At 40.9% G+C, this 27,489-nt stretch overlaps 2 protein-coding genes across 2 annotated transcripts in view; both read left to right on the top strand.

Moving 5' to 3' along the window:
• Window positions 1-2,820: 2,820 nt before the first annotated feature.
• LOC113759759 lies at window positions 2,821-4,047 on the top strand. Its single transcript, XM_027302334.1, has one exon. The coding sequence runs from the start codon at window positions 2,821-2,823 to the stop codon at window positions 4,045-4,047; it is 1,227 nt and encodes a 408-aa protein (XP_027158135.1).
• Window positions 4,048-6,758: 2,711 nt separating this feature from the next.
• Window positions 6,759-27,489, top strand: part of LOC113759760 — a 56,388-nt gene continuing 35,657 nt past the window's right edge. Inside the window, exon 1 of the mRNA XM_027302335.1 lies at window positions 6,759-7,392. Within this exon, the coding sequence (XP_027158136.1) occupies window positions 6,759-7,392 (634 nt within the window). The remainder of the gene's footprint in view (window positions 7,393-27,489) is intronic.

Below are 27,489 nucleotides of genomic sequence, written 5' to 3' on the forward strand. Positions count from 1 at the left end.
AATATAACTCTTAGTTTCAGCGTCGAAACGGTATAAAGTACGCCTCCAACGGAGTTGTGTAGCCTGAGTTATAGCCGTTCAAAGTTGGCTTGTCCGAGAAAATGACCCTATTCTGGTCAAATCTATTTTGATGACCAGTTTCCGTTTAGAATTTGGATTGTCAGCCTTCATGAAAGTTGTTCCATTTGGAATGAATTATCTAACTGCCAATTTTCAGCTCATTTGGCCATGTGTAGCATAGAAAATAGTTTGCACCCAAAACTGACCGTTTGTGCATTGGTCAGATTCCATGGGTGATTTTGTTTGGTTCTTTTGGGGACTGAAGCTTCCAGTTTCAGTTCTGGATGTCTTCGTAACAATTGTTGTTCAGTCTTTAAGCTTCAAAATGGCATCTCATACGCCTTAATCCGATATTCGTAGCTCAACTTATGATCAAAATGGGAACAAGTGTCAAATCTGCCTTTTCTCACAAACGGCCGTTTCCGTTTTCGCCAACCGTTTCCATTTCCGTTTGGTCGTTTCTACGCGCGTGCGTGCCGTTTTTGCCGTTTTGCTTGTGATCTGCTATATGTTGGCCGTTTTAGCCGTTTTTAGTCTAAAGTGATATAATTTACTATTGCAGACAGCGGCGAGCTTGACGGAGCAACTGGGACCCACTAGCGGACCCAACGACGTCTAGTTCCTTGTTTTGCTCATTTTGTATTTTTGTAAGTATCTGGGCTATGTGCATAAGTTAAGGGCCTTATGTGATATGTTTTAAATGAAAGGGGTCTTAGGCGAGAGTGTACTTTATCACACTCGACCTAAACCCTCATTTATACTGAAATTGAAATGGGCCTGTGAATTGTGTGAATGACATGTTGTTGGGCTGAACCCCTAGAGCTTGTAGCTCGGGGTGACATTTGTGATGTGCATGATATGAGATATTTGTGGGACCCGATCTCAGGACCTAGTTAGACTATTCGAGCCGGCAGGGGCTTGGTCGGAGTGAGTCTGACCTAGGCATGAGATCACTATGATATTCTGACATGCAAAAATTGGTTATATGAGAACCAAACATGTAAACCTCAGTGCATGAACCCTATTGCTCGAGCCATTATCTGTCTGTGGTGACTAGCCAGTATGGGTGTTAAGGTGGTTGGCGGTTGACGAGTGGAGTTCTACGGACCATAAATTGTGGTCGACGGAGTGTCGGCAGGCGGTCAATAGTGGCAAATTATTTGGCTTTGAAGCCAATCTGTATCCTACACCTATGCTATATTCTGCTTATAACTTGGCAATCTGTGTTCATATTTGCTCCAACTCTGTGAAATTTATGCTTTTACCCCTGCATATTTACTAAGCATTTAGCTTACCCCTCCCTTTGTTTTCCTTACAGGGGTTCGACACGGGGATCACTTTTGGACGCCGAACTAGTTTAGTTAGGTTACAAAACTTTGATCGGGACTTACCGAATGCGTGTAATAGTAATAGTAGTTCGCGTTCGGACCCACTTTAGGGTCCACCTTTTGGTGGTAGTTATCATCATAGGATAATGTAGTAAGATGAGCTACTACTTTTGAATTGTACATAGGGCACTTTTGCTGCTATAGGTACTGTACATAGTAAATCTTTGGCCGTGTATATATTGTGAGTAGCAACTGTTTGGATGTTAATAGTATTTTTTTAGCTTTCTTTTCTTAGGTTATTTCGAGTCCTGGCGCGAGCTAGGTAGACGGCCTGCTAAGCCCTTTGGTACGCCTCTGGGTACGATGGGGCCGTCACAGGTGGTATCAGAGCGCCTAGGTTAGAGGACTTGGGTAATTGGGACATACATGATAGGCAGTAGGGTTCTGTGATTTATTTACGATGAATGATCTCTTTTAAGCTAAAATGCTGTCGAACTGACCAGATAATGTTAAAATTTTGTAGGATGGAGCCTGGCGAGCCTAGTGGATCCAGATCTGGACCGCGTCCTCCGAGCGTCGGGGGCCCGATTAACCATGTTTTACGCCGCCGAGTTCTACGCTTCCAGAGGAGGCCAGGTGGGCCTTATGTGATGTATTCACCTTTTGGCCGCCTGAATAGGCCATGTGAGTGTAGGCATACCTATGGGTATCCAGATGAGGTAGTACTTGCTGTTGATGATGAGCGCCGCCGCCTGGCTAAGGCGAACGAGCGCTTGGGCAGTCTGTTAGCGGAGGCTAGGCACGTGGGCCATGGGCAGGCCATGCGTATTAGAGAGACCGAGTAGAGCCTGAGAGAGGAGGAGGAGAGGACTGATGCCTTTCGCCAGCAGCTACAGGAGACGCGACAGCAGTTTTCGGCGATTAAGAGGCAGATGCGAGAGCGCGTTAGAGGGATTATGTTTGACTGTGAGGCTCTCCTAGACATGATTGCGGAGGTACCGCCTCGTGCTATCGGCCCGGAGCCGATGGACGGGGTAGACTCATTAGGCTCGGTTGGGGACTGGCCACCTATGGGAGGCGTATAGGGCCGCTCTGGAGCTTCTGTGTATTTTCCTGCTTACTTTTGGTTTTGTATCTAGTGGATTTAGACCGGTTATGGAGCCGTAGTACTCTTGTATGTATTGGGTTTTGAACCGACTGGATGTCGATTAATTTGTATATCTTTTGGCGTGACTTGTCTATAAGACTGGCATGTATGTGGTATGGCCTTTTGGGGTCATCTTTTATGTGTATCTTGCGTATTTGTTTTTAAGTGTTTTCTTTGTTTAAATTCGAGTTGTTAAGCACTTGTTTTGTTCCTATTGCTTTACTTTGTTTATTTTCACGATATTTAATATACTTTTTGTTTCAATTCTAGACTTTCTGAATATAAATGGAATCCGGTGGGCGAGGTAGAGGCCCAGAGGGAGAAAATGAGAACGAACCTGACCAGGTAGCCACAGCCATCCAGCGTATGGCTGACTTACTTGAGAGAATGGTTAATCAACAAGGTCAAGGTCAGGGCCAAAATGCTGGGAACCCTGGAGGAAATACGGAAAATAATAATCATGATAGAGAGGACCGGGCATTAGAACGGTTTCAAAAGTTCGCTCCTCCCAAATTTGTAGGTGGACCGAATCCAGACATAGCTGAGGGATGGTTAGAACGAATGCTAGATATCTTTGCCGCACTTGGATATACGGAGGAGCGGCAAATCTCTTTTGCAACTTTTCAGTTTGAGGGAGCCGCCCGGGCTTGGTGGAATGTCATTAAGACCAAGTGGGAACGAGAGCAGACTCCCTGGACCTGGGTTAACTTCACCCGGGAATTCAATGAAAAGTATCTACCACCCATAGTGCAAGAACGGCGGGAGGACGAGTTTATCCGCCTGCGCCAAGGGGCGTTAAGTGTGGCTGAGTACGAGACGCAGTTCACTAAACTGTCTCGTTTTGCTCCTGATTTGGTACTCACGGAGCAAAGACGCGTTCGAAGCTTCATTCAGGGGTTGAATGTGGAACTCCAGGAGGCGTTAGCGGCTGTCCAGGTGGACACAATTAGTCAGGCGCTAGAGAAAGCGCAGAGGATAGAAGCAGCCAGGGGTCAGGTTAAGGCCTTTCAAGAGCGTAAACGTAGACAACCGAGCTCGAGTACCTACACCCCTGGGCAGAGCTCGAAGAACGAGCCACCCACCAAGTTGGGTAGAGGAGTAGGAGGTCCGCGGCCTATTGGGACCCCAGGCCGAGGCAATTTTGGACGAGGGCAGGCGGGGCGAGGGCCGCAGAGAGGTGGCCAGCGCGGAGGACAAAGTTCAGGACCTAGATCGACCTGTAACTTTTGTGGAGGCAATCATCCCTCTGATAATTGTTGGAAGCAGGGTTCAGTGCGGAAGTGTTTCAGATGTGGCAGCACAGAACACCTCATTGCTCAATGCCCAAAGGCTCCGCATGAAGGAACTAGTACCCCTCAAGCAGGAGGGACTACACCTAAGCCGATCAATGCAGGGGGTAATCGACCTAAAGTACCGGCCCGAGTGTACGCCATGGGTCATCAAGAGGTGACTGACCCTTCGGCAGTCATCGAAGGTACACTTTCTCTTTTCGGCGTACCGCAAACGTTTTAATTGACCCTGGCGCCACGCACTCTTTTGTTAACCCTACATTCATGGCTCACATTGATGTTAAGGCTGAAAAGTTACCATATGACCTAGAAATTAAGACCCCTATCACCAATAAGAGCTTACTGGCAAATATGGTTTATAAGGAGAGTGAAGTATGGGTCGGGGAGCAGAAATTGCTAGTGGACTTGATTGAATTAGCCCTTAAGGGATATGACGTCATACTAGGTATGGATTGCTTAGTTAAATATTATGCTCACCTAGATTGTCGCACTAAGACAGTTGATTTGCACATACTGGGCGAACCTACACTCCACCTAGATGTTCGAGGAAAATTAACCTCAGCCACTCTCATTTCCGGGATTAGGGCTAGGAAATTGCTAAGTAAAACAGCTCGAGGGTACTTGGCTGTATTGATTAATACTCCACAGGAGCAGTTGAAAGTTGAAAATGTACCTGTAGTGTGTGACTTCTCTGAACTTTTTCCTGAGGAATTAACTTCGCTACCGCCAGAAAGGGACATAGAATTCAAGATCGAGTTGCATCCTGGAGCTGAACCAATTTTGAAAACCCCTTATCGAATGGCTCCTGCTGAACTTAAAGAGTTAAAGATTCAATTACAGGAACTATTAGATCGAGGATTTATACAGGAGAGTGAATCACCTTGGGGAGCCCCGGTATTATTTGTCAAGAAGAAGGATGGAGGGTTACGGATGTGTATAGATTATCGGGGATTGAATAACTTAACCATTAAGAATAAGTATCCCTTGCCTCATATTGATGCATTGTTTGATCAACTGCAAGGTGCAGTTGTATATTCGAAACTAGATCTTCGACAGGGGTACTATCAATTGAGGATTCGGAAGGAGGACATACCTAAAACCGCCTTTAATTCGCGGTATGGGCATTTTGAGTTTGCAGTTATGCCCTTTGGGTAGACAAATGCTCCAGCCGCATTCATGGATTTAATGCATAGAGTCTTCAAACCCTATTTGGACCAATTTGTGGTGGTCTTCATTGATGACATTTTGGTCTACTCTAAGACTCGAGAGGATCATGAACAGCATTTGAGGTTAGTATTACAAACCCTTAAGGACCATCAGCTATATGCTAAGTTCAGTAAATGTGAATTTTGGCTGGAAGAGGTGTCCTTTTTAGGTCATGTGATCTCAAAAGATGGGATAGCGGTGGACCCCGCTAAAGTAAGAGCGGTAACAGAATGGAAGAGACCGGAAAGCCCGACTGAAGTTAGAAGTTTCTTAGGGCTAGCAGGATATTATCGCCGTTTTATTAAGAATTTTTCTAAGATAGCTGGCCCGTTAACGGATTTGACTAGAATTCACAATCAGTTTGTTTGGACCCCGAAGTGCGAGGCCAGTTTCCGAGAGCTAAAAGGATTATTAACTTCCACCCCAATTTTAACACTGCCTAATGGAAAAGACAGTTTCGTGGTATACACAGATGCATCTAAGATGGGTTTAGGCTGCGTACTTATGCAAAATGGACAGGTGATAGCGTACGCATCCCGGAAATTGAAGCCTCATGAGCAAAACTACCCTACTCATGATTTAGAATTGGCAGCTGTAGTTTTTGCTCTCCAAAAGTTGCGTCATTACCTCTACGGAATAACCTTTGAGGTATTCACCGACCATAAGAGCTTAAAATACTTGTTTTCCCAAAAGGAATTGAATTTAAGGCAACGTCGGTGGATGGAATTTTTAGAGGATTATGACTGTACCATAAAGTATCATACGGGTAAAGCAAATGTAGTAGCCGATGCTCTTAGCCGAAAAGCTCAGGTATCCAGTTTACAACTAAAAGAGTGGGAGTTACTAGAAAAAGTCGGGGAGTGGAATCCTCAACTTAAGCTACGGGGAGTACTTTTTAGCAATATAACAGTTACATCTACTTTACTCCCTCGGATAAAGGAAATGCAAAAGGAGGACACTCAGGTACAGAAGTGGAAGGAGAAAGTCGAACAAAGGGCGTTACCTGACTTCAATGTGAGCTCGGATGGGCTACTACGGTACCGTAGCCGATATGTTATACCCCAGGACCCGGAATTGAAACGGGAGATATTAGAAGAGGCACATAGGTCAAAATATACGGTACACCCTGGTACAACCAAGATGTATCAGGATTTAAAGCAGTTGTACTGGTGGGAAGGCATGAAAAGAGAAATAGCCCAATTTGTCCAAACCTGCCTGACCTGCCAGCAGATAAAGGCCGAGCACCAAAAGCCGTCTGGTTTGCTCCAACCATTGGAAGTGCCAGAATGGAAATGGGAGAACATCACTATGGACTTTGTCTCAGGGCTACCAAAAACCCAAAAGGGACATGTTGCTATATGGGTGATAGTAGATCGTCTAACTAAGTCAGCCCATTTCCTGCCAGTGAACATGAAGTACCCCTTAGAGAAACTAGCTCAACTTTATATGGACGAAATTGTACGCCTACATGGAGTACCAGTGAGTATAGTTTTGGATAGAGATCCACGATTTGTGTCACGGTTCTGGCAAAAGATGCAGGGTGCTTTAGGATCGAAACTAACCTTAAGTACAGCCTACCACCCTCAGACAGACGGACAGTCGGAGCGGACGATACAAATGCTTGAGGATATGCTCTGATCGTGTGTTTTGGATCTGGGAGGAAGTTGGAGTCAACATCTCACTCTCATAGAATTTGCCTACAATAATAGCTATCACTCCTCCATACAAATGGCACCGTATGAAGCTCTTTATGGACGCAAGTGCCGCTCACCGATCTTTTGGGATGAAGTGGGGGAAAGGAGAGTTCTAGATGCTACCGCAGTGCCATGGATAGAAGAAGCGGTGGAAAAGGTTAAAATCATTCGCCAGAGGATATTAACAGCTCAGAGCCGGCAGAAAAGTTATGCCGACCATCGAAGGAAAGACCTTGAATTCGAAGTGGGAAATATGGTATTTCTAAAGGTGACGCCACTCAGAGGAACTATTGCGGCCAAGAAAGGAAAGAAATTGAAACCAAGATATGTAGGGCCGTATAAGATTCAACGACGGGTTGGAACGGTGGCATACCAGTTGGAGTTGCCAGCTAGCATGTCTCGTATTCATAACGTTTTTCATGTCTCGTTGCTTAAGAAGTACCATCCAGATCCTACCCATATTTTACATCTTGAGGATGTAGAGCTAGATGAATCCCTCACCTACGAGGAACAACCAGTACAAATTTTGGATCGCAAGGTGAAGGAATTGAGGAATAAGCAAATCCCTTTGGTGAAGATTTTATGGAGAAATCACGATGTAGAAGAGGCTACATGGGAAATAGAGGAGGGGATGCAGAAGAAATATCCTACCTTGTTTGCCCAGGAAGGTAATAATTTCGAGGACGAAATTCTTTTAAGAGGGGGAGGTTGTGAGACCCCGGTTGTCCTAAAATATGATTTGTATGTGAAAATAATGGATTTTAGGGTAATTTTATTCCAAATAATTCGAAAATCCCTAATTGGGAATTTGAGAAACCCTAATTGTGCAAAAATTGAAAAATTTTAAGCGAAACCCTGGTTAGCCATTTCTAATGCAATTACATGTTCGGATGTGTATGTATGTTGTTGTATAGTATTATATAGGGTTAAGTGGGTTTAAAGGGTTAGAAAACCTTAATCCAAGAAAAACTCTAGTTAAATGGTGAATGAGAATGATGAGGTTGGAATTATACCCTAAATTTAGGTGTGACATGGAAGTGTTTACTTGTTGGATTTTAAGTGTGATAAAGATTGGTATAAAGTAGGTAAGTAAGGTTTAAGGGTGATTAGTGCAATTGCTAAGTGTGATTAGGAATTTTAGCCTAGGTTAATTATATGCTATGGAGTAATTTGAAAGAAAAGGAAAGTTAGTTGGGCAAGAGTTGGGAAAGTAAGAAATCATGGAAGCAAGGACTTAAAGGCAATTGGCATACTTTCTTGTGATTGGCCAAGACTTCAAAATATCACTAGTTATTGGGAATTGTTATGTCTTACAATCTTAAGACATAAGAAACCATAGAAGCATAAGTCTTAGAGTTAAAAACAACAAAGGAAAGAAAAGAGGAAGGAACCGTGAGAGAGAGAGAGAGAGAAAAGAGAAGAGCCGTGGCTTGTTTCTTGCTTCTTCTTTGCATTTGAAGCTGCCATCTTGAAGTTTGAGGCTTGCTAGCTCTACTTGAGGCTTGGTAGAGGTTGTCTTGGCCTTATCCTTCTTCCTTGTTCAAGGTAAGAACCTCTTATGAAACCCTCTTGGATGATTAAGGCTGGTAGCCTTTAAATTTGTTATGGCTTTGATTATCTTGTGGTTGTGCTTAGTTATTGGCTTGATTGTGAAGAAGTTTCATGGTTTAAATTTGGTCAAATTTGCTTGTATGGTAACCGGCCAAGAGGAAGAGAAATTAAGGTTGTTGTGGTTTGGTTTTGATTCATGTTTGATTGATATTATTAGCTTGCAAATGGGTTGTGTGAGATGTTAATTTGGTTGGTTAGGTTGAAGAGGTGAGGTCCGAGATTTTGGGTAAGAAACCCTAGTGTGAGGGGCTGCTAAGTTGGGTTTAAGTAAGGCTTAGATAGTTAGGTTATGGTTAGTGGGATTTTTAGATTAAGTCCACTGGATTAAGGATTGTGGAACTTGAGATTTGGTTGTTTTGGATTGGGGTTAGGGGCTGTTCGTGTGAGGGCTTTTCGGGAGTCTTGATAGGGCAGTGAGAGAGTGTTGTGTATGTGTTAGAATGGAATAAATTTTCCGTAGAAACTTGCATGTATTATGTGAATTCGTCCCATGCGGTTGCGCGCGTTGTTCTTGCGAAACAGCAAAACAGGACAGTTTAGAACTGGACCTTTGCCTTCGAATTTTGACCAAGTTACAAGCTGATTGAGCTTGTGCCCAAAACACAAAACTTGTAGCCCGAAAAGTATTCTGTAGACCTGCAAAGTTTCAGACCCATCCGATTCATGTGTTCTGGGATATGGTCAGTGCAAGTTTGCTGTGCACCACTCTCTGATTCCAATTCAATTCTGATAGGCATTCTGACCATATCCAGTTCGTCTAGATACCATGAGAATTTGGTCTTGTTACCTTCATAATAAATATAACTCTTAGTTTCAGCGTCGAAACGGTATAAAGTACGCCTCCAACGGAGTTGTGTAGCCTGAGTTATAGCCGTTCAAAGTTGGCTTGTCCGAGAAAATGACCCTATTCTGGTCAAATCTATTTTGATGACCAGTTTCCGTTTAGAATTTGGATTGTCAGCCTTCATGAAAGTTGTTCCATTTGGAATGAATTATCTAACTGCCAATTTTCAGCTCATTTGGCCATGTGTAGCATAGAAAATAGTTTGCACCCAAAACTGACCGTTTGTGCATTGGTCAGATTCCATGGGTGATTTTGTTTGGTTCTTTTGGGGACTGAAGCTTCCAGTTTCAGTTCTGGATGTCTTCGTAACAATTGTTGTTCAGTCTTTAAGCTTCAAAATGGCATCTCATACGCCTTAATCCGATATTCGTAGCTCAACTTATGATCAAAATGGGAACAAGTGTCAAATCTGCCTTTTCTCACAAACGGCCGTTTCCGTTTTCGCCAACCGTTTCCATTTCCGTTTGGTCGTTTCTACGCGCGTGCGTGCCGTTTTTGCCGTTTTGCTTGTGATCTGCTATATGTTGGCCGTTTTAGCCGTTTTTAGTCTAAAGTGATATAATTTACTATTGCAGACAGCGGCGAGCTTGACGGAGCAACTGGGACCCACTAGCGGACCCAACGACGTCTAGTTCCTTGTTTTGCTCATTTTGTATTTTTGTAAGTATCTGGGCTATGTGCATAAGTTAAGGGCCTTATGTGATATGTTTTAAATGAAAGGGGTCTTAGGCGAGAGTGTACTTTATCACACTCGACCTAAACCCTCATTTATACTGAAATTGAAATGGGCCTGTGAATTGTGTGAATGACATGTTGTTGGGCTGAACCCCTAGAGCTTGTAGCTCGGGGTGACATTTGTGATGTGCATGATATGAGATATTTGTGGGACCCGATCTCAGGACCTAGTTAGACTATTCGAGCCGGCAGGGGCTTGGTCGGAGTGAGTCTGACCTAGGCATGAGATCACTATGATATTCTGACATGCAAAAATTGGTTATATGAGAACCAAACATGTAAACCTCAGTGCATGAACCCTATTGCTCGAGCCATTATCTGTCTGTGGTGACTAGCCAGTATGGGTGTTAAGGTGGTTGGCGGTTGACGAGTGGAGTTCTACGGACCATAAATTGTGGTCGACGGAGTGTCGGCAGGCGGTCAATAGTGGCAAATTATTTGGCTTTGAAGCCAATCTGTATCCTACACCTATGCTATATTCTGCTTATAACTTGGCAATCTGTGTTCATATTTGCTCCAACTCTGTGAAATTTATGCTTTTACCCCTGCATATTTACTAAGCATTTAGCTTACCCCTCCCTTTGTTTTCCTTACAGGGGTTCGACACGGGGATCACTTTTGGACGCCGAACTAGTTTAGTTAGGTTACAAAACTTTGATCGGGACTTACCTGTGACAACCCCACCTCCCCCTAAGGCGAACCAGAGGGTTCGGCGGGCCGCCTGCCCAGCTCTCGCCGGGACTCAGTCGTTCACTACAATCCTCAAATAAATTACGAGAATAAATCTCCAATATACATCAAATTCTCCAAAAATTACATGTCAAAAGCGAAGCGTCCACGCTTCCACTGCGCCACTCTGATCCATGATCCCCATTATTATTATACAAGAGGAGTTCCACAACAATAAAATCACAACAAGCCTTCCTTCGCCACGAGCCCTGTGGAGGGGAATAAAATATTTTTGGGGTGAGCTAGAAGCTCAGCGAGTAACCAGGAAAATCATTAAACAAATATATTTCACAATGTTGCATTTCGATCATTTCGATGATGTCATGATTCAGAGATCAAATGTACGTTTAGTTCTCTCGTGACCCGGTGAAATCACAGCACTTCAACACCCAACGCTCAAATAGATCATTTAACATTAACATTAACATTAGGAGGGAGCCCCTTTTTGAGCTCCGGAGCCATTTGCTCCGTCATGTCACGAACTCACGAAAATGGTGGAGACGTTGGTGTCTAGCACAAGACTTTCCCAGAACTCATTGAAGCCAAATCATGTCATGAATTCACATGCAAGCACGCATGAGATGCAATCGAGTACATAATGCAAGAAACATTTCACAAGTACTTTGGAAATAGTTTAGGGTCACTCACCTCCATGGCTCAGAAATCATCCATCAAATATCATTGCCTTGCTCAAATCCAAGTCTTAAATCACAAACTCAATGCAAACAAGTTCCTTCAAAGTTCGGACAGCACTTCCCCTGAATTTGTTAACTTTTCCAGCCATCATGGCTTCATTATTTCCTCAGCCAGTCCCAAAGGTACACACACAACAACAAGTTCATCCAATAGCCATTCAGCAAGCTCCAAGTAGTACTAGTACAAGTCAAGCTAGGGAAAAGTCCGGAAATGAAAGTTAAGCTCAAAACCAGAAAAACAGTTTTGACGTCATTTTACGGTAATGGCACCAAAGGCGCTACGATTGTCGGATGAAGGTAAAAGACCCACCGTTTCGAAGCTAAGAGATAGGGCTACAATATTTCAGAAGATCACTCAACCCAGTTTCGAGTGTAACCAGGTCAAAAATGCAAGATACCATACCAGAATCACAAAAACATATTCGCAGAACGCATTCTAGCGGAAACATCATAAAACAGGCTATCCAAGTCCAAATCCAGAAATTCCAAAACCAGATGAAAGCTAAGAAACAGGGTTACATTTCATTGGAAGACCTCAACAACCAATTCAGAATCATTCTCAACCAAAATAACCCATTACAGACGCACTTCTCAATTTCGGGTAAAACCAGAACAGCAATAGTAATTTTGACTTTTCTCATTCTACACTACTCCGATTGACCTGAAATTTTGTAGAAACCTCTAAAATATCATTCCATACAACTTTCATGTTTTAATCCAAGGCCAATTCGGCCTCTATCTATGAGCTAAAAATTCGGACAGAATGAAGAACATTGAAACCTAGTTTTCCACTTTTCCTTCCAAAACAGAAATTGATTGTAATTAATCACTTTTTCCACCTCCTAGAGTCATTAAACATCATTTCCAATCATCATTCATGACCCCATAATCATATCCATATGAAAACAGAAAAATCCTCAAAAATTATAAAACTTCACCAATTCAACCAAAATCAAGATATAATCCATAAAAGTGCATCTTATACCACCACCAATCATGAATTGAACATCAATTAAGGGAGGAGAGTGGTTCTTCACAACTCACCTTAGCCATACAAGAGATAGAGCAACAAATCACCTTAGCTTTCCAAACAACTCCACAAAACACCTCAAGACCACTTAGCAAAGAGATTTTATGGAATGATTTGGAGTTTTATTGGTTGGACTTGAAGATTGAGCAAGAAATAGAAGGAAGAAATTGAGAGATTTTCTTTCTTTCTTGAGCAAGAACATTCGGCCAAGAAGCTTGCAAAATGAAGCTTATTTTGATCAATTTTTTTGTATTTATTTGGTAAAGGTAAAGGTAAAGTCATATGGTCAAAGTCCAAGATTAAATTAGATGGTGACACTTGTCACCTTTAGGTTTAAAACTTATCTTTTTGTCTCTCCAATACAAATATCTTAACACTTTGTAAAATAATATCACTTAATACAAAATTCCAACAAGTTGTCAAAAATATAATGCATTTACCGCACTTGCGGGTCCCACGTTCAAAATACGCTCTTAATTTCTCAAAAACTAACCGATACTAGAAAAATCATTTTCAAACTATCTTTGCTCATAAACTTTATCTGGGGAACATTTTCTAATAAAGAAAATGTAGAAAAGGCGGGGCGATTAAATAAAATAAACCCTTGAAAATTAGAAAATTTTCGGGTTCTCACACTCATACTTTTCGGGGCGTCACAATCTCCCCTCCTTAAAAGAATGTCGTCCTCGACATTCCATCTTGTACCAATCAAGTCGAGATATCCCGCATGAATCACTAATATTGCAAACCAAACCCACAGTCCGGCATCCTAAACTTCAAGCCTAGGATACACTACCGAGATCTGAAGCCTAAGCTCTGATACCAACTGTGACAACCCCACCTCCCCCTAAGGCGAACCAGAGGGTTCGGCGGGCCGCCTGCCCAGCTCTCGCCGGGACTCAGTCGTTCACTACAATCCTCAAATAAATTACGAGAATAAATCTCCAATATACATCAAATTCTCCAAAAATTACATGTCAAAAGCGAAGCGTCCACGCTTCCACTGCGCCACTCTGATCCATGATCCCCATTATTATTATACAAGAGGAGTTCCACAACAATAAAATCACAACAAGCCTTCCTTCGCCACGAGCCCTGTGGAGGGGAATAAAATATTTTTGGGGTGAGCTAGAAGCTCAGCGAGTAACCAGGAAAATCATTAAACAAATATATTTCACAATGTTGCATTTCGATCATTTCGATGATGTCATGATTCAGAGATCAAATGTACGTTTAGTGCTCTCGTGACCCGGTGAAATCACAGCACTTCAACACCCAACGCTCAAATAGATCATTTAACATTAACATTAACATTAGGAGGGAGCCCCTTTTTGAGCTCCGGAGCCATTTGCTCCGTCATGTCACGAACTCACGAAAATGGTGGAGACGTTGGTGTCTAGCACAAGACTTTCCCAGAACTCATTGAAGCCAAATCATGTCATGAATTCACATGCAAGCACGCATGAGATGCAATCGAGTACATAATGCAAGAAACATTTCACAAGTACTTTGGAAATAGTTTAGGGTCACTCACCTCCATGGCTCAGAAATCATCCATCAAATATCATTGCCTTGCTCAAATCCAAGTCTTAAATCAAAACTCAATGCAAACAAGTTCCTTCAAAGTTCGGACAGCACTTCCCCTGAATTTGTTAACTTTTCCAGCCATCATGGCTTCATTATTTCCTCAGCCAGTCCCAAAGGTACACACACAACAACAAGTTCATCCAATAGCCATTCAGCAAGCTCCAAGTAGTACTAGTACAAGTCAAGCTAGGGAAAAGTCCGGAAATGAAAGTTAAGCTCAAAACCAGAAAAACAGTTTTGACGTCATTTTGCGGTAATGGCACCAAAGGCGCTACGATTGTCGGATGAAGGTACAAGACCCACCGTTTCGAAGCTAAGAGATAGGGATACAATATTTCATAAGATCACTCAACCCAGTTTCGAGTGTAACCAGGTCAAAAATGCAAGATACCATACCAGAATCACAAAAACAGATTCACAGAACGCATTCTAGCGGAAACATCATAAAACAGGCTATCCAAGTCCAAATCCAGAAATTCCAAAACCAGATGAAAGCTAAGAAACAGGGTTACATTTCATCAGAAGACCTCAACAACCAATTCGGAATCATTCTCAACCAAAATAACCCATTACAGACGCACTTCTCAATTTCGGGTAAAACCAGAACAGCAATAGTAATTTCGACTTTTCTCATTCTACACTACTCCAATTGACCTGAAATTTTGTAGAAACCTCTAAAATGTCATTCCATACAACTTTTATGTTTTAAGCCAAGGCCAATTCGGCCTCTATCTATGAGCTAAAAATTCGGACAGAATGAAGAACATTGAAACCTAGTTTTCCACTTTTCCTTCCAAAACAGAAATTGATTGTAATTAATCACTTTTTCCACCTCCTGGAGTCATTAAACATCATTTCCAATCATCATACATGACCCCATAATCATATCCATATGAAAACAGAAAAATCCTCAAAAATTATAAAACTTCACCAATTCAACCAAAATCAAGATATAATCCATAAAAGTGCATCTTATACCACCACCAATCATGAATTGAACATCAATTAAGGGAGGAGAGTGGTTCTTCACAACTCACCTTAGCCATACAAGAGATAGAGCAACAAATCACCTTAGCTTTCCAAACAACTCCACAAAACACCTCAAGACCACTTAGCAAAGAGATTTTATGGAATGATTTGGAGTTTTATTGGTTGGACTTGAAGATTGAGCAAGAAATAGAAGGAAGAAATTGAGAGCTTTTCTTTCTTTCTTGAGCAAGAACATTCGGCCAAGAAGCTTGCAAAATGAAGCTTATTTTGATCAATTTTTTTGTATTTATTTGGTAAAGGTAAAGGTAAAGTCAAATGGTCAAAGTCCAAGATTAAATTAGATGGTGACACGTGTCACCTTTAGGTTTAAAAATTATCTTTTTGTCTCTCCAATACAAATATCTTAACACTTTGTAAAATAATATCACTTAATACAACATTCCAACAAGTTGTCAAAAATATAATGCATTTACCGCACTTGCGGGTCCCACGTTCAAAATACGCTCTTAATTTCTCAAAAACTAACCGATACTAGAAAAATCATTTTCAAACTATCTTTGCTCATAAACTTTATCTGGGGAACATTTTCTAATAAAGAAAATGTAGAAAAGGCGGGCGAGTAAATAAAATAAACCCTTGAAAATTAGAAAATTTTCGGGTTCTCACACTCATACTTTTCGGGACGTCACATTACCGAATGCGTGTAATAGTAATAGTAGTTCGCGTTCGGACCCACTTTAGGGTCCACATTTTGGTGGTAGTTATCATCATAGGATAATGTAGTAAGATGAGCTGCTACTTTTGAATTGTACATAGGGCACTTTTGCTGCTATAGGTACTGTACATAGTAAATCTTTGGCCGTGTATATATTGTGAGTAGCAACTGTTTGGATGTTAATAGTATTTTTTTAGCTTTCTTTTCTTAGGTTATTTCGAGTCCTGGCGCGAGCTAGGCAGACGGCCTGCTAAGCCCTTTGGTACGCCTCTGGGTACGGTGGGGCCGTTACAGGGGACCCTAAACCTAGGGGGGCATCGAGGGGCAAAATTTCTCTTCAAAGCTTGAGTTGTGCCAATCACATTAATTGTGATGCCCAATAATGACTCTTTGGAGAGGTCACGAATAATGCAAAAATATGAGACTCTAAGAAGAGGAAAAAGATAAAATAATTATAGAAATATACATGTCTTAAAGGAATGCATCATGTCGGGTACGGGGGACTAATGTTCGTGAGTCAATTTTCCCTTTAATAGAGGGAATACCAGCGTGCTAAGGCTAAGAAAAGCCAAACTCGTCCATATCCCATATCCAAGGGGTTATTCCCTAATCTAATCAAGCAAATGAATTAACCTAGTTCTAATGCCTATATAAAATGCAAGTCTAATGTCATGTTTCATACAAAAGGGTATATATATATATAGGGAAATTAGGGATAAGGGATATACGTATAAGGGGAATATCATACAGAAATGATAAAAAGCCCTAAAAGGTGAAAAATATGCATGAGATGAAGTGTAGTCATACAATCATGATCTAACGCGCGAAGGGCTCCTAAGGGTCTAGCATTGGACTAGCCCACATCTACGCTCTCTCACAAGCATTGGACTTGCAAGAGTTCGAGGGGACAACCATGACTAGCATTGGACTAGCCACGGTTACGTGCATTTGCATCCATCATACACACATATATAAATAATGTGCACAACTAAAGCAAGTAGACATGTGAGCACGTAATTCACATAACACATAAGCATGCATATCTAAATGCCAAAACCTAAGAAAGCGGTAACACATAGCACATAAGCATGCAAAACACATAAAGCAATTAAGGCCCTAACTATTACATTTTTAAGGGGGAAGGCCTACTACAATCTAAAAGGGGAAATAGAAGGAATAAAGCAATTAAATCCCTAACTATTACAATTTTGGCATTCGAGTGCCTCCCAAATGATAAAATTGAACTAAAATTAAAGCAAAAACTAGGCAACTAAAGGAATAAATAAAGTGAAAATGAAATAAACACTTAAGGTCATGCAATTGCACACATAAGACACATATACGCACATAGGCCAAATAAAGTCAAAATAAAGGGTAAGGTGTACCTCTCTCGAGTCGGGGCTCTAATGAGATGAAAATTACTTATTTACTTCCAAAATAAAAGAAAAGGTCAAGGTACCAATTTATTTGGGGAAATTAAAGAAAATAGGCAAACACAAGCTCACTTGGTTACAAAGCCCTTAAAATAATGAATTAAGTGCAATTTAGCAAAGCATGGTGGTTAATTGAAGCAAACAAACAATGAAGTTGCAAAATTAAAGCTGCCAAGGACTAAATTGCAAACATCAGAAAGTTTTTATGGCCTAATCATGATTTCCAGACCTTTGGGGGGCAAAATTGAAGGAAAGATGATGTTCAAGGACCAATTTGCAATTGCAGCAGGGACTCTATTAAAAGCATTTATGAAAGTCTTGGGGTCAAATTATGAAATCCTAAAAACTTTGGGGTTAAATTACAAAGAAATGGGAAATGAAGGGACTAAAATTGTAAATCAGAAAATAATCATCTTCTCCAAACGACTCAACATCAGACTACATTTCGTTCTTCCTTGCAGACGGCAAACACCAAAACAATTCATCCTCCACTATAGCCATTCAAAAGACAACAAAACTAGCACAAACTCCCTCTCCCACCAATTCAAAATGGAACGCGGATTCATACAAAGGAAAAAATGAGAAACAGAAAGAAAGACAGAGAAGGCAAACACAAGCATATCAAAATCCCTCAAAACTGTCCATTCTGCCTTGACAAGCATTAGACTTGCTGAATATTCGTTTCTTCACATGCAAAAATGCAGACAAGTCATTTTTTCAAGTAGAAATTTCATTTGGGCATTTCATCGAACAGGAAATAGGCATTAAAATTTCACCAGATTTTTGTTCGAATTGAAGTGTGACTAGCCCAAAAATTTGTCAAGAAAACCAAGGAAATTCAGTCCAATCAAGCACGTAGAACATGTATGTTCAAAATTATGGACAATCAGTAGGCAATTTGCAATACACAATTCCCGGTTCTGAGAATCTTAAGGGCCTCAACTCGAACAGAAAATGAAACTCTAAATGAAGAGGATGACTTACAACGCTTCCTCAATGAAGATTTGCAGGCGATGGTGGATTCAAGGGAGGTGATGGCGGCTTCCTTCGAGCGGCGGCGGCTTCAGTGGCGGTGAGTGCAAAAACGAACAGCAGCGGCAGAAGAGATGCGCCGATGCTCTTTCCTCTCTTTCTCTTGTCCGTCGTCAATTTCCTTCGTCCAGACTTCTTTTCTTCCTCCTCTATTTTCCAATTCCTCCGTAGCTCCTCCTCTGTTTTTCTTGTTTTTTCACTTCGTTCGTTTTTCCCGTTTCTTCTTTCTTTTGCTCTGTTTTTCCCTTGGCTCCCGGACGAAAACTCCCTCGGTCTCTCTCTTTCTCGGCCCTTCACTCTCTCTTTTTCCCCCTGTCCCCTTTCCATGGCCTTTCCTTTTCTGGCCGCCGTTCCCCTTTTTCCTTGTTCTCCGTTTTCTTCGCCGTCCGCCGCTCGTTTCCTCCTCCTCAAACCCACGGCCGAGAACGTCCCCCCCTGTTTTTGTTCTTTTCCCTTTGATTTTTTTTACTGCTGAAAAACCTCTCCCTATTTTTCCAGCCGAGCTTCCCTCTCGGTTCTTCTCTCTTTCAACCCCCCCTGGACGAAGCCCTCTGTTTTTTTTTTTCCCCGCCGAGCCTCTCCTCTGTTTCTTACCCTTAGCCTCTCTCCTCAGTTTTCCTTTCCTTTCTGTCCCTTTTTCTGATTTTCGTTGCTCCCCCTCCCTAGCCGGCCATCCCTTTTTTTGTCCTTTTTCTTTTTTTGTTTTCAAATCCTCAATCCTACAAGTGTCTCCATCTCCCCCCTCCTAAGTGATGTGTTGTCCAAATATAAAAGGGACACTTGTCCTAATGCATGTTCTCCATTTGTCTAGCATGCAAACTTCCACTAATTTCACACATTATTTTGTATTTTTGTATTTTTCATTTTTCCCTTTTTTTGAAATTTAGTATGAAGACAAACAGAATAAAATAAAATGAATTAGAACAAAATAAAATAAAAATAAAATAAAAACACTAGAATTGAAACAAATAAAGCAAAATTAAATTAATTAAACCAATAAAGTTAAAAAATCAAAAATTTGGTGTCTACAGAATCAATGGGTCATAATAAATTCTTAAGTACATGTGACACTCTCGGTCCTTGTTTTTGTTCAGCGATTGTTTCCTTTTCTTCTCTTGACTCTTGGCCTCGCTCAGTTCCATGGCCACGACCATGACCACGACTACATCTTCCTTCCATATGATATATAGATATATTTTTTTTCCTCTTTTCTTTTCTTTTCCCCCCAAAAGGTAATTTAATGAATGAACACAAGAAGGTGACTAAAATTACAAAATTCAGGGCACCAAATACCCAAATAAGCAGATACACACAAAATACACCACATACATATCAGGGAAGCAAATGATCAACGCCACAAATACGTATCAAAACAAGCAATGATTCATATACACCAATACACAAACCGACGACATGCAGTAACAATATACGGGCGAAGCAAAAGAAAAGAGATATATCGTCCCACACCCAATTAAAATAACCCCGTCCGGTCTCTCACGTCACTTATCAACTAACCTAGTTGTACCTTGACCTCCTGTCTTATTCTAGCCAAACAAAACCTGTTCATGTTCCCAAAGTGCAAATCCCACATACTTAACACCGCCTCAACTCTGGAGTACTCGGGCACAAGAATCCGAAATAAGACAATTCACCTCTCGAGCTGGCCAGTCCCAAGAGAAAACTATCTACAATCGAAATTCCTACCAGACGTACCTATCTATGATCCTCAGATATCATGAGAGAGATTTATGGCCTATAACATTCACAATTCAGAGCTTAGGCTCAAACGAGCACTTAGTCCTTCATACCTATTCCCTACTTAGTCCAGGCTTACTCCGCGCAGAGACCACGCGAAGCAGGCTCTGATACCACCTGTGACAGCCCCACCTCCCCCTAAGGCGAACCAAAGGGTTCGGCGGACCGCCTGCCCAGCTCTCGTCGGGACTCAGTCGATCACTTCCATCCTCGAGCAAAAACCAGATCCAGCCCATACGAAAATATAGCAGTGATCCAAAAACTTAAACGAAACTTATATACATTACGATCTCAAAAGAAGTACAACCGTTGAATATACAAAAGTTCCAAATCCACCATACAACCAGCCCGTGCCAAGCACTAGGGCGAGAACCATTACAAGAAAAAAAATCAAAAGCTAGACCAGCTAGTCTATACAGAGCTCTCATCTTTGCTCGCCTTCCCCTGTTAAGGAAAACAAAATTAAAGGGATGAGCTAAAAGCTCAGTGATGTTCCAAACACATAAGCAACAATCCAACCCATACCTTAATATAGAAATCAAGAATTCAAGTAACATGTACAATGGAAAGCAATAATAACACATACATTAAAAGGATACGGGCTCACAAGGAGCCAAATGTTCCCGCGTTCGCTCGTTCTCCTGACATTTCCTCCTTCCTTCAATCTTTTGAAAATGCATTTTTTTTCTTTTGTAAATAAAGCCCGCGCTCGTTTGGTCATTCATTTCATTCACCCCCTCCTAGACATTGTCCAGGCTCCACCAACCTCCACCAACCTACAAAGGTAATACTCGAGTATACCAAAACGTTCACCCAGGTCACCATATCGTTCGACCGAGTCCGCTTCTGGCTCGAGTCGATCGGTAACAAGGGGTTGTGGCCAGTTCAGCCAAAAGGCTTACATTCATGCACAAGTAACATTTCAATCATTGAAAATTTCACAATCATTTAGGCTGAGTGCGATAAAGTACACACTCGCCTAGAAAACTCGTTTTGATAATCATTAAAAGCACTTAACACGTTATCAAACAATAACACAAGTCATGAAGTCAAGAAAAATATAGCAAACAAGGAACACTCACCTAGTTATGCAAAAATAACGTCCAAAATACCCCACCGGGTATTACCCTGAGTCACCAATGAAAACCTAAGATTTAACGAGAAAGAATATAGCACAACCAATTAGGTGAAATCGAAGAAACCCAATGAAGAATGAGTAAAACGCATAAAAATGACTTTAAAACGAAACGGGGCATTTGGACTGATGGTCAAAAATATCTAGGGTTTCATAAACCAAACGCAACACTAAACTAAAAAGGGTTATAAAATTTTACGGCAAAAAGCACTTGGACCAAAGACAAGTTGGAATCCAACTAGCCTTTAAGTAAAATTTCGGCAGCAACTCCCTTGTGTTTACCTATTTTCCAGCCATGAATGGCTTCATATTTCCTCAAATCAGTCCCAACATCTCACACAAATAAACTCATTTCCAAAAGCCGTTCACTAGGTTTAAAGTCATTCAAGTACACAATTTAGCTAGGAAAATGACTAGATTCCAATAAACACAATAAGACTCGAATACAAGTCATAAACCAAGGCCAAATACTACCGAAAGAGAGTTCCATAAGCATTAGAGGAAACCAGAAAAATCTGGAAAAGATTTAGCTTTAACCCTGAAAAAAATAGTTTTTGACATCATTTTGCGGTAATGGCACCAAAGGCACAACGAGTATCGGATGAAGGTACAAGACCCACCGTTTCGAAGCTAAGAGATAGGTCTACAATATTTCAGAAGGTCACTAAACCCAGTTTCGAGTGTAACCAGGTCAAAAATGCAAGATACTACACCAGAATCACAAAAACAGATTCACAGAACGCATTCTAGCGGAAACATCATAAATCAGGCTATCCAAGTCCAAATCCAGAAATTCCAAAACCAGATGAAATTTGAGAAACAGGGATACATTTCATCAGAAGACCTCAACAACCAATTCTGAAGCAATTCCAGTCAAAACAACCAATTACAGGCGCAATTCTTACATTCGGATAGAACCAGAACAGCAATATTAATTTCGACTTTTCTCATTCTACAATACTACGATTGAACTGAAATTTTGTAGGAAAATCTAAAATGTCATTCCCTACAACTTTCATGTTTTAAGACAAGGCCAATTCGGCCTCTAACTAGGAGCTATAAAACCGGGCAGAATGTACCTTAATCAAACCCTAATTTTTCCAATTTTCTTCCGAAACAGAAATTGATTGCAATTACCCACTTTTTCCACCTCCTAGAGTCCTTACATACCATTTCCAATCATCATAGATAGCCACACAATCAAGTTCATATTAAAACAGAAAAATTCCCAAAAATAATAAAACTTCATCACTTCAACCACAAATCAAGAAATAATCCATAAACTTGCATCTCATACTACCACTAATCATGATTTAAGCATCAATTAAGGAAGGAGAGTGGTTCTTCTTAACTCACCTTAGAAACAAGAGAGAGAGAGCAATAGGTCCTCTTAGCTTTCCAAATAACTCCACAAATCAACTCACTAACACTAATTAAAGAGGTTTTATGGAGAAATTGCAAGTTTCAATGGTTGGTTGGATGGATTTGAGCTAAATGGAAGCAAAACTTGAAGAGTTTCTTTCTTTCTTTTGGAGAGAGAGAGTCGGCCACAATGAAGAGCAAAATGGAGAAATTTTGGTTGTTTTTTGATTTAATTAGTCAATTGGTAAGACCATGAATAGTGGTCTTAAAGGTAAACCCACTCAAATGGTGACACTTGTCACCTTTTATTAAATACTTACCTAACTTGTCTCTCTCATACCAATCCACTTAGCCTCCTCTAATTATCTCTTAACACCCGGTAAATTAATTCCAGTATCCAAAACTTAACCTAATTGGCCAAATTTTTTGAACTTTTCGCACTAGTGGGTCCCACGTCCGGTATACGCTCTTTATTTTTTCAAAATCTATTCGATACTAGAAAATCATCTAAAAACTATATCTGCTCCTTAAAAATATCTAGAAATTTTTTCTACTCACGAAAATGCAGAAAACAAGCCTTGAAAATAATAAAACCTAGAAAATGAAAAAAATTACGGGTTCTCACATTAAGTGGTTTCTTTTCTTGACTTTACAAGGGTGTGTTGAGATATCGAAACCGAGTGGTGGTGCCCAAAGATGGAATGTTAAAGAAGGAGATTTTAGAGGAAGCTCATCGGTCCAAGTATACAATCCATCCGGGTAGCAATAAGATGTACTAGGATCTAAAAGGAGCCTATTGGTGGGACAACATGAAGAAGGAAATTGCCCAATACGTGCAAAAATGTCTCATTTGCCAACAAGTTAAGGCGGAGCATAAAAAACCATCTGGCTTGTTATAACCTCTTGAAATACCCGAATGGAAGTAGGAAAACATCACAATGGACTTCGTATCAGGTTTGCCGCGAACACAACGAGGACATGATGCCGTTTGGGTAATCGTCGATCGGTTAACCAAATCGGCCCATTTCTTGCCGGTAAACATGAAGTATTCCATGGACAAACTGACTCAGGTGTATATGGACGAGATCGTATGACTACATGGAGTTCCGGTGAGCATCGTTTCGGATAGAGATCCCCGCTTTGTGTCTAGGTTTTGGCAGAAATTTCAGGAGACTTTGGGAACCCAACTCAATCTTAGTACCACATACCACCCCCAGACGGACGGGCAATCTGAGCGAACCATCCAGACCCTTGAGGATATGTTAAGAACTTGTATATTAGATTTTGGGGGTAGTTGGGGCCAACACATGACCTTAGTAGAGTTTGCCTACAATAATAGTTACCATTCGTCAATTCAAATGGCCCTATACGAAGCACTTTACGGGAGAAAGTGCAGGTCACCGATCTATTGGGATGAAGTCGGGGAGAGGAAGGTTCTAGATCCAACGGCTATTCCATGGATGGAGGATGCACGAGAAAAAGTCAAGTTGATACGACAAAGACTCCAAACAGCTCAAAGCCGACAAAAGAGCTATGCGGACAATCGAAGAAAAGATCTGGAGTTCGAAGTTGGGGACCATGTTTTTCTCCAAGTCACACCGTTACGAAGCGTCATGACGGGTAGAGGAAAGAAACTTCAACCGAGGTACGTCGGACCATTCAAAATTCTCCAGAGAATTGGGAAAATGGCGTATCGACTTGAACTACCATCAAGTCTGTCCAGGATCCACGACGTCTTCCACGTCTCGATGCTTAAGAAGTATTATCCCGACCCATCTCACATCTTACAACCGGAGGAAATTGAGATAGATGAAACACTCACCTACGAAGAGAAACCTGTGCAGTTGCTTGACCGAAAGGTTAAGGAGCTGAGAAACAAACAAATTCTTTTGGTGAAGATCTTGTGGAGAAATCATGGGATAGAAGAGGCTACCTGGGAGGTGGAAGAAGAAATGCAAAATAAATACCCTGAACTGTTTGTGAATTAAGGTGAGAAAATTCGAGGACGAAATTCTTTAAAGGGGAGAGAGTGTGAGAACCCAGAATTTTTGTATTTTCTAGACTTTATTTTATTTAATTGCACGCCTTTTATATTTTTTTTTATTAGGAAAATTTTCTAGATAATTGTTATGAGGAAATATAGGTTTAAGATCATTTTCTAGTATAAGTTAGTTCATGAGAAATTAAGAGTGTATACCGGACGTGGGACCCGCTAGTGCGGTAAGTTCGATAAAATTCGACCAATTGGGTTAAATTTTGTATACAGGGATTAATTTACTAGGTGTTAGGAGGTAATTAAAAGTTATCTAGATGGATTAGTATTAGAGAGACAAAAGGATAGCTTTGAACCAAAAAGGTGACAAGTGTCACTTTGTGATTAAAGGTTGGACTTTGACTATTTTACCAACTTTACTAAATAACCAAGAAATTGACCCAAAATTCATCATCATACATCTCTCTCTTGGCTGACTCTCTTAGGGAGCAAAAGAACGGAAAACCTCCAACTTTCTTCTTCTCAATCTTGCTCAATCTCACAACCTAATCGTTAAAGCTTCAAATTTCTCCATAAAAACCCTTTGCTAAGTAGTATTGAGGTAGTTGGTGGAGTGGTTTGGAAAGAGGAGGTGTTAAGTGATTTCTTTTCTTGACTTTACAAGGTGAGTGGCTAAGAAAGGCTTCTTTTGCTCGTGATAATGTTTGATTAGTGACTTGTGCTAGTTAAAGAAGTGATTTTGTGGAAGATTTCATGCCTTTTGGTAGAGATTGATGAATTTTTATTTTTATTCATGATTTTTCTGATTTTATAGGACTAATGTTGGTTGGCCATGGATGATGGCTTGGTATGATCTAAAATGGTACTTTGGTGTGTTAATTGTAGTTATTTGCGAAAAATTTCCGCTTTGTACGGAAAATTTCAGATTTATGGTTTTGAATTGGGGCTTTTCTAGGGTTCTTAAGGAACTCTTGAATTGGCTTTGTTTAAAGGGTATTGTAACCCTAATAATGCGTATCGAATGACGTAGGACTTGTACTTGTAGTTGTGGTTGTATTGGTTGAAAATGCTTGATGAATTATAGGTTGGAAATCTGAAATTTTAAGGGGAAATGCTGTCCAAATGTTAGGTTCATATGATTTCTTGGATTTGGGTTGCTAGAGTGTTAATTAGTGACTTTGGTGTTGTCTAAACCCTTAGCCCCAAGTGTTTCTTATATCACTTTTAGGTTCTATTGGCCTGACACTAGCGATATGTGGTTTGGGTTTATGACTCGTATTCGAGTCTCATTGTGTTTCTTGCATGTTTTAGGGCGTGCCGGTGATTCAAGGCGCTAGCTGGGTGGAAATTTGTGAAACTTCCTTTGCTTGATTGGTGAGTGTACTACTCACATGATTGTTACGTCATGGCTTTATTATACTTGAAATCTATGATTTGAATGATTGTGTGTACTGTTGAGATTGATTGAGTCGAGGGTGTACTTTATCACTTTCAGACTCTATGGTTTATGCGACTGTTTACTGTATCAATTGAATGTCTTGTGAATATACTTGAACTGGTGTCGTTTGGACGTGTATCCAACGTCTTTTACTATTTACTCTGAGCTCAACCCCATCGGCGGTTGATTGACTCGAGCCAGCAAGGGCATGGTCGAGGAGATTGACAAGCCATGGGGACTGTTTCTATGGAATCATTGGGTATGAGACCCTTGATTCCGGTATACTCGAGTATTACCATTGTAAACTGATTGGAGTTCGGGCCCGGTAGGGGTATGTGAGGTGGAAGGAAATTGGGGAAAGTGGAGTCTACGGTATTGGTTCCTCCTTAAGCATTGATGGAGGGTCAACGGGGCAAGATCAAGTACGACAAGCAGGGAAAAGGGCTCTTGAGAGCCGACCGTATCCTTTTACATATCTTTATTGAAATGTGGTGCTCGTTGACTCACTTATTGAACGTACTTGGATTGAGTACCTTTGTGCTTATGCGAACTGTGTTACTTAAGTGATGGTACCTCATTGGGCGAAAACTCACTCCATTGCCTTTGTTTTCCTTATAGGGATATGAAAACCTTTTGGGGAACTGTGGTTTTGAAGCCGAGTTGAGCTAGTTTAATATGCTTTTGTATAGCTCCTCGATGGTGGGAAAACTTTAAATGTATTTTGACACAACTTTTCCTTTTGAGTTGTAAATTCGAAACCGTATGTGTTATTTTGGTTTGTAAATGTCAAATTTCAAGGTTTATATGATTTGTTGGTGATTGATTGGGTTTCAGATAGGTTTGGATTTCAAACAACAAAAGGAAAAAAATTTGGCGGGAAATGGCACAGGCGAATCCGGCCGAGAATCCGGCCAGAACTTGGCCGGATTGATGGACGGATTGCCTTGGATTTTTTTTAATCCGGGCAGTTGGCTACTGCCTCCAATCCAGCCAAGAATCCGGCCGGATTGTGACGTGGCCAGCACTATTCATGTGCGGCTCCATTTTTCCGTTTTTCGTTTCTCAAATTTTGAATCGTTTGAGCACGCTATTACCTTTCAGAATGTTTTAGATTGTTTATAACCGTCATAGCAGTCCTGGCGAGAGTTGGGCAGGTAGTCCGCTAACCCCTTTGGTACGCCTTAGGGGAAGGTGGGGCTGTCACACTCCTCTTCTAAATCTCCTTTCATTGAGGATCCTATTGAAACTTCTTGTGATGAGAGCTAGATCACTATCATCAACTTCCTCATCTTCTCCATCTAGAGAGGCAGAATCATCTTCATCATGAGATGTCTTTAGACCAATTGTGATACCCCAACTTTTAGGATCATCTTTTGTTTAGTCTCAAAGAGGATATTACGGTTTCTTTAGTTTATTTTTATTTTAAAACATTATTTTGTTTTAAAGAAGAAACTAAAGTTATTCCTTTGGGTTTGATTTAAAACGTTGTTTTATTTTAAAAGACTGGAAACCCTAAAAGTCTAATCAAAACCCTAGTTTCACTTGTAACTGACCGTTTTCTTAAATTTCTCATATTTTAACCGAAACCCTAAATTCAATTTATGGAATTATAAAACCCCTCACGTTTTTCTTAGAAATGCCCTTTTATTTGGAAATTATTCATTTATTATGGCCCTACTAC

This window comes from Coffea eugenioides, chromosome 2, assembly GCF_003713205.1.
Source record: "Coffea eugenioides isolate CCC68of chromosome 2, Ceug_1.0, whole genome shotgun sequence".
In the NCBI taxonomy this organism is placed as follows: domain Eukaryota; kingdom Viridiplantae; phylum Streptophyta; class Magnoliopsida; order Gentianales; family Rubiaceae; genus Coffea; species Coffea eugenioides.

Bases quoted from the DNA above. Each gene is read 5' to 3' on its own strand.
- LOC113759759 (XM_027302334.1), top strand. From the start codon at position 2,821: ATGGAATCCGGTGGGCGAGGTAGAGGCCCAGAGGGAGAAAATGAGAAC.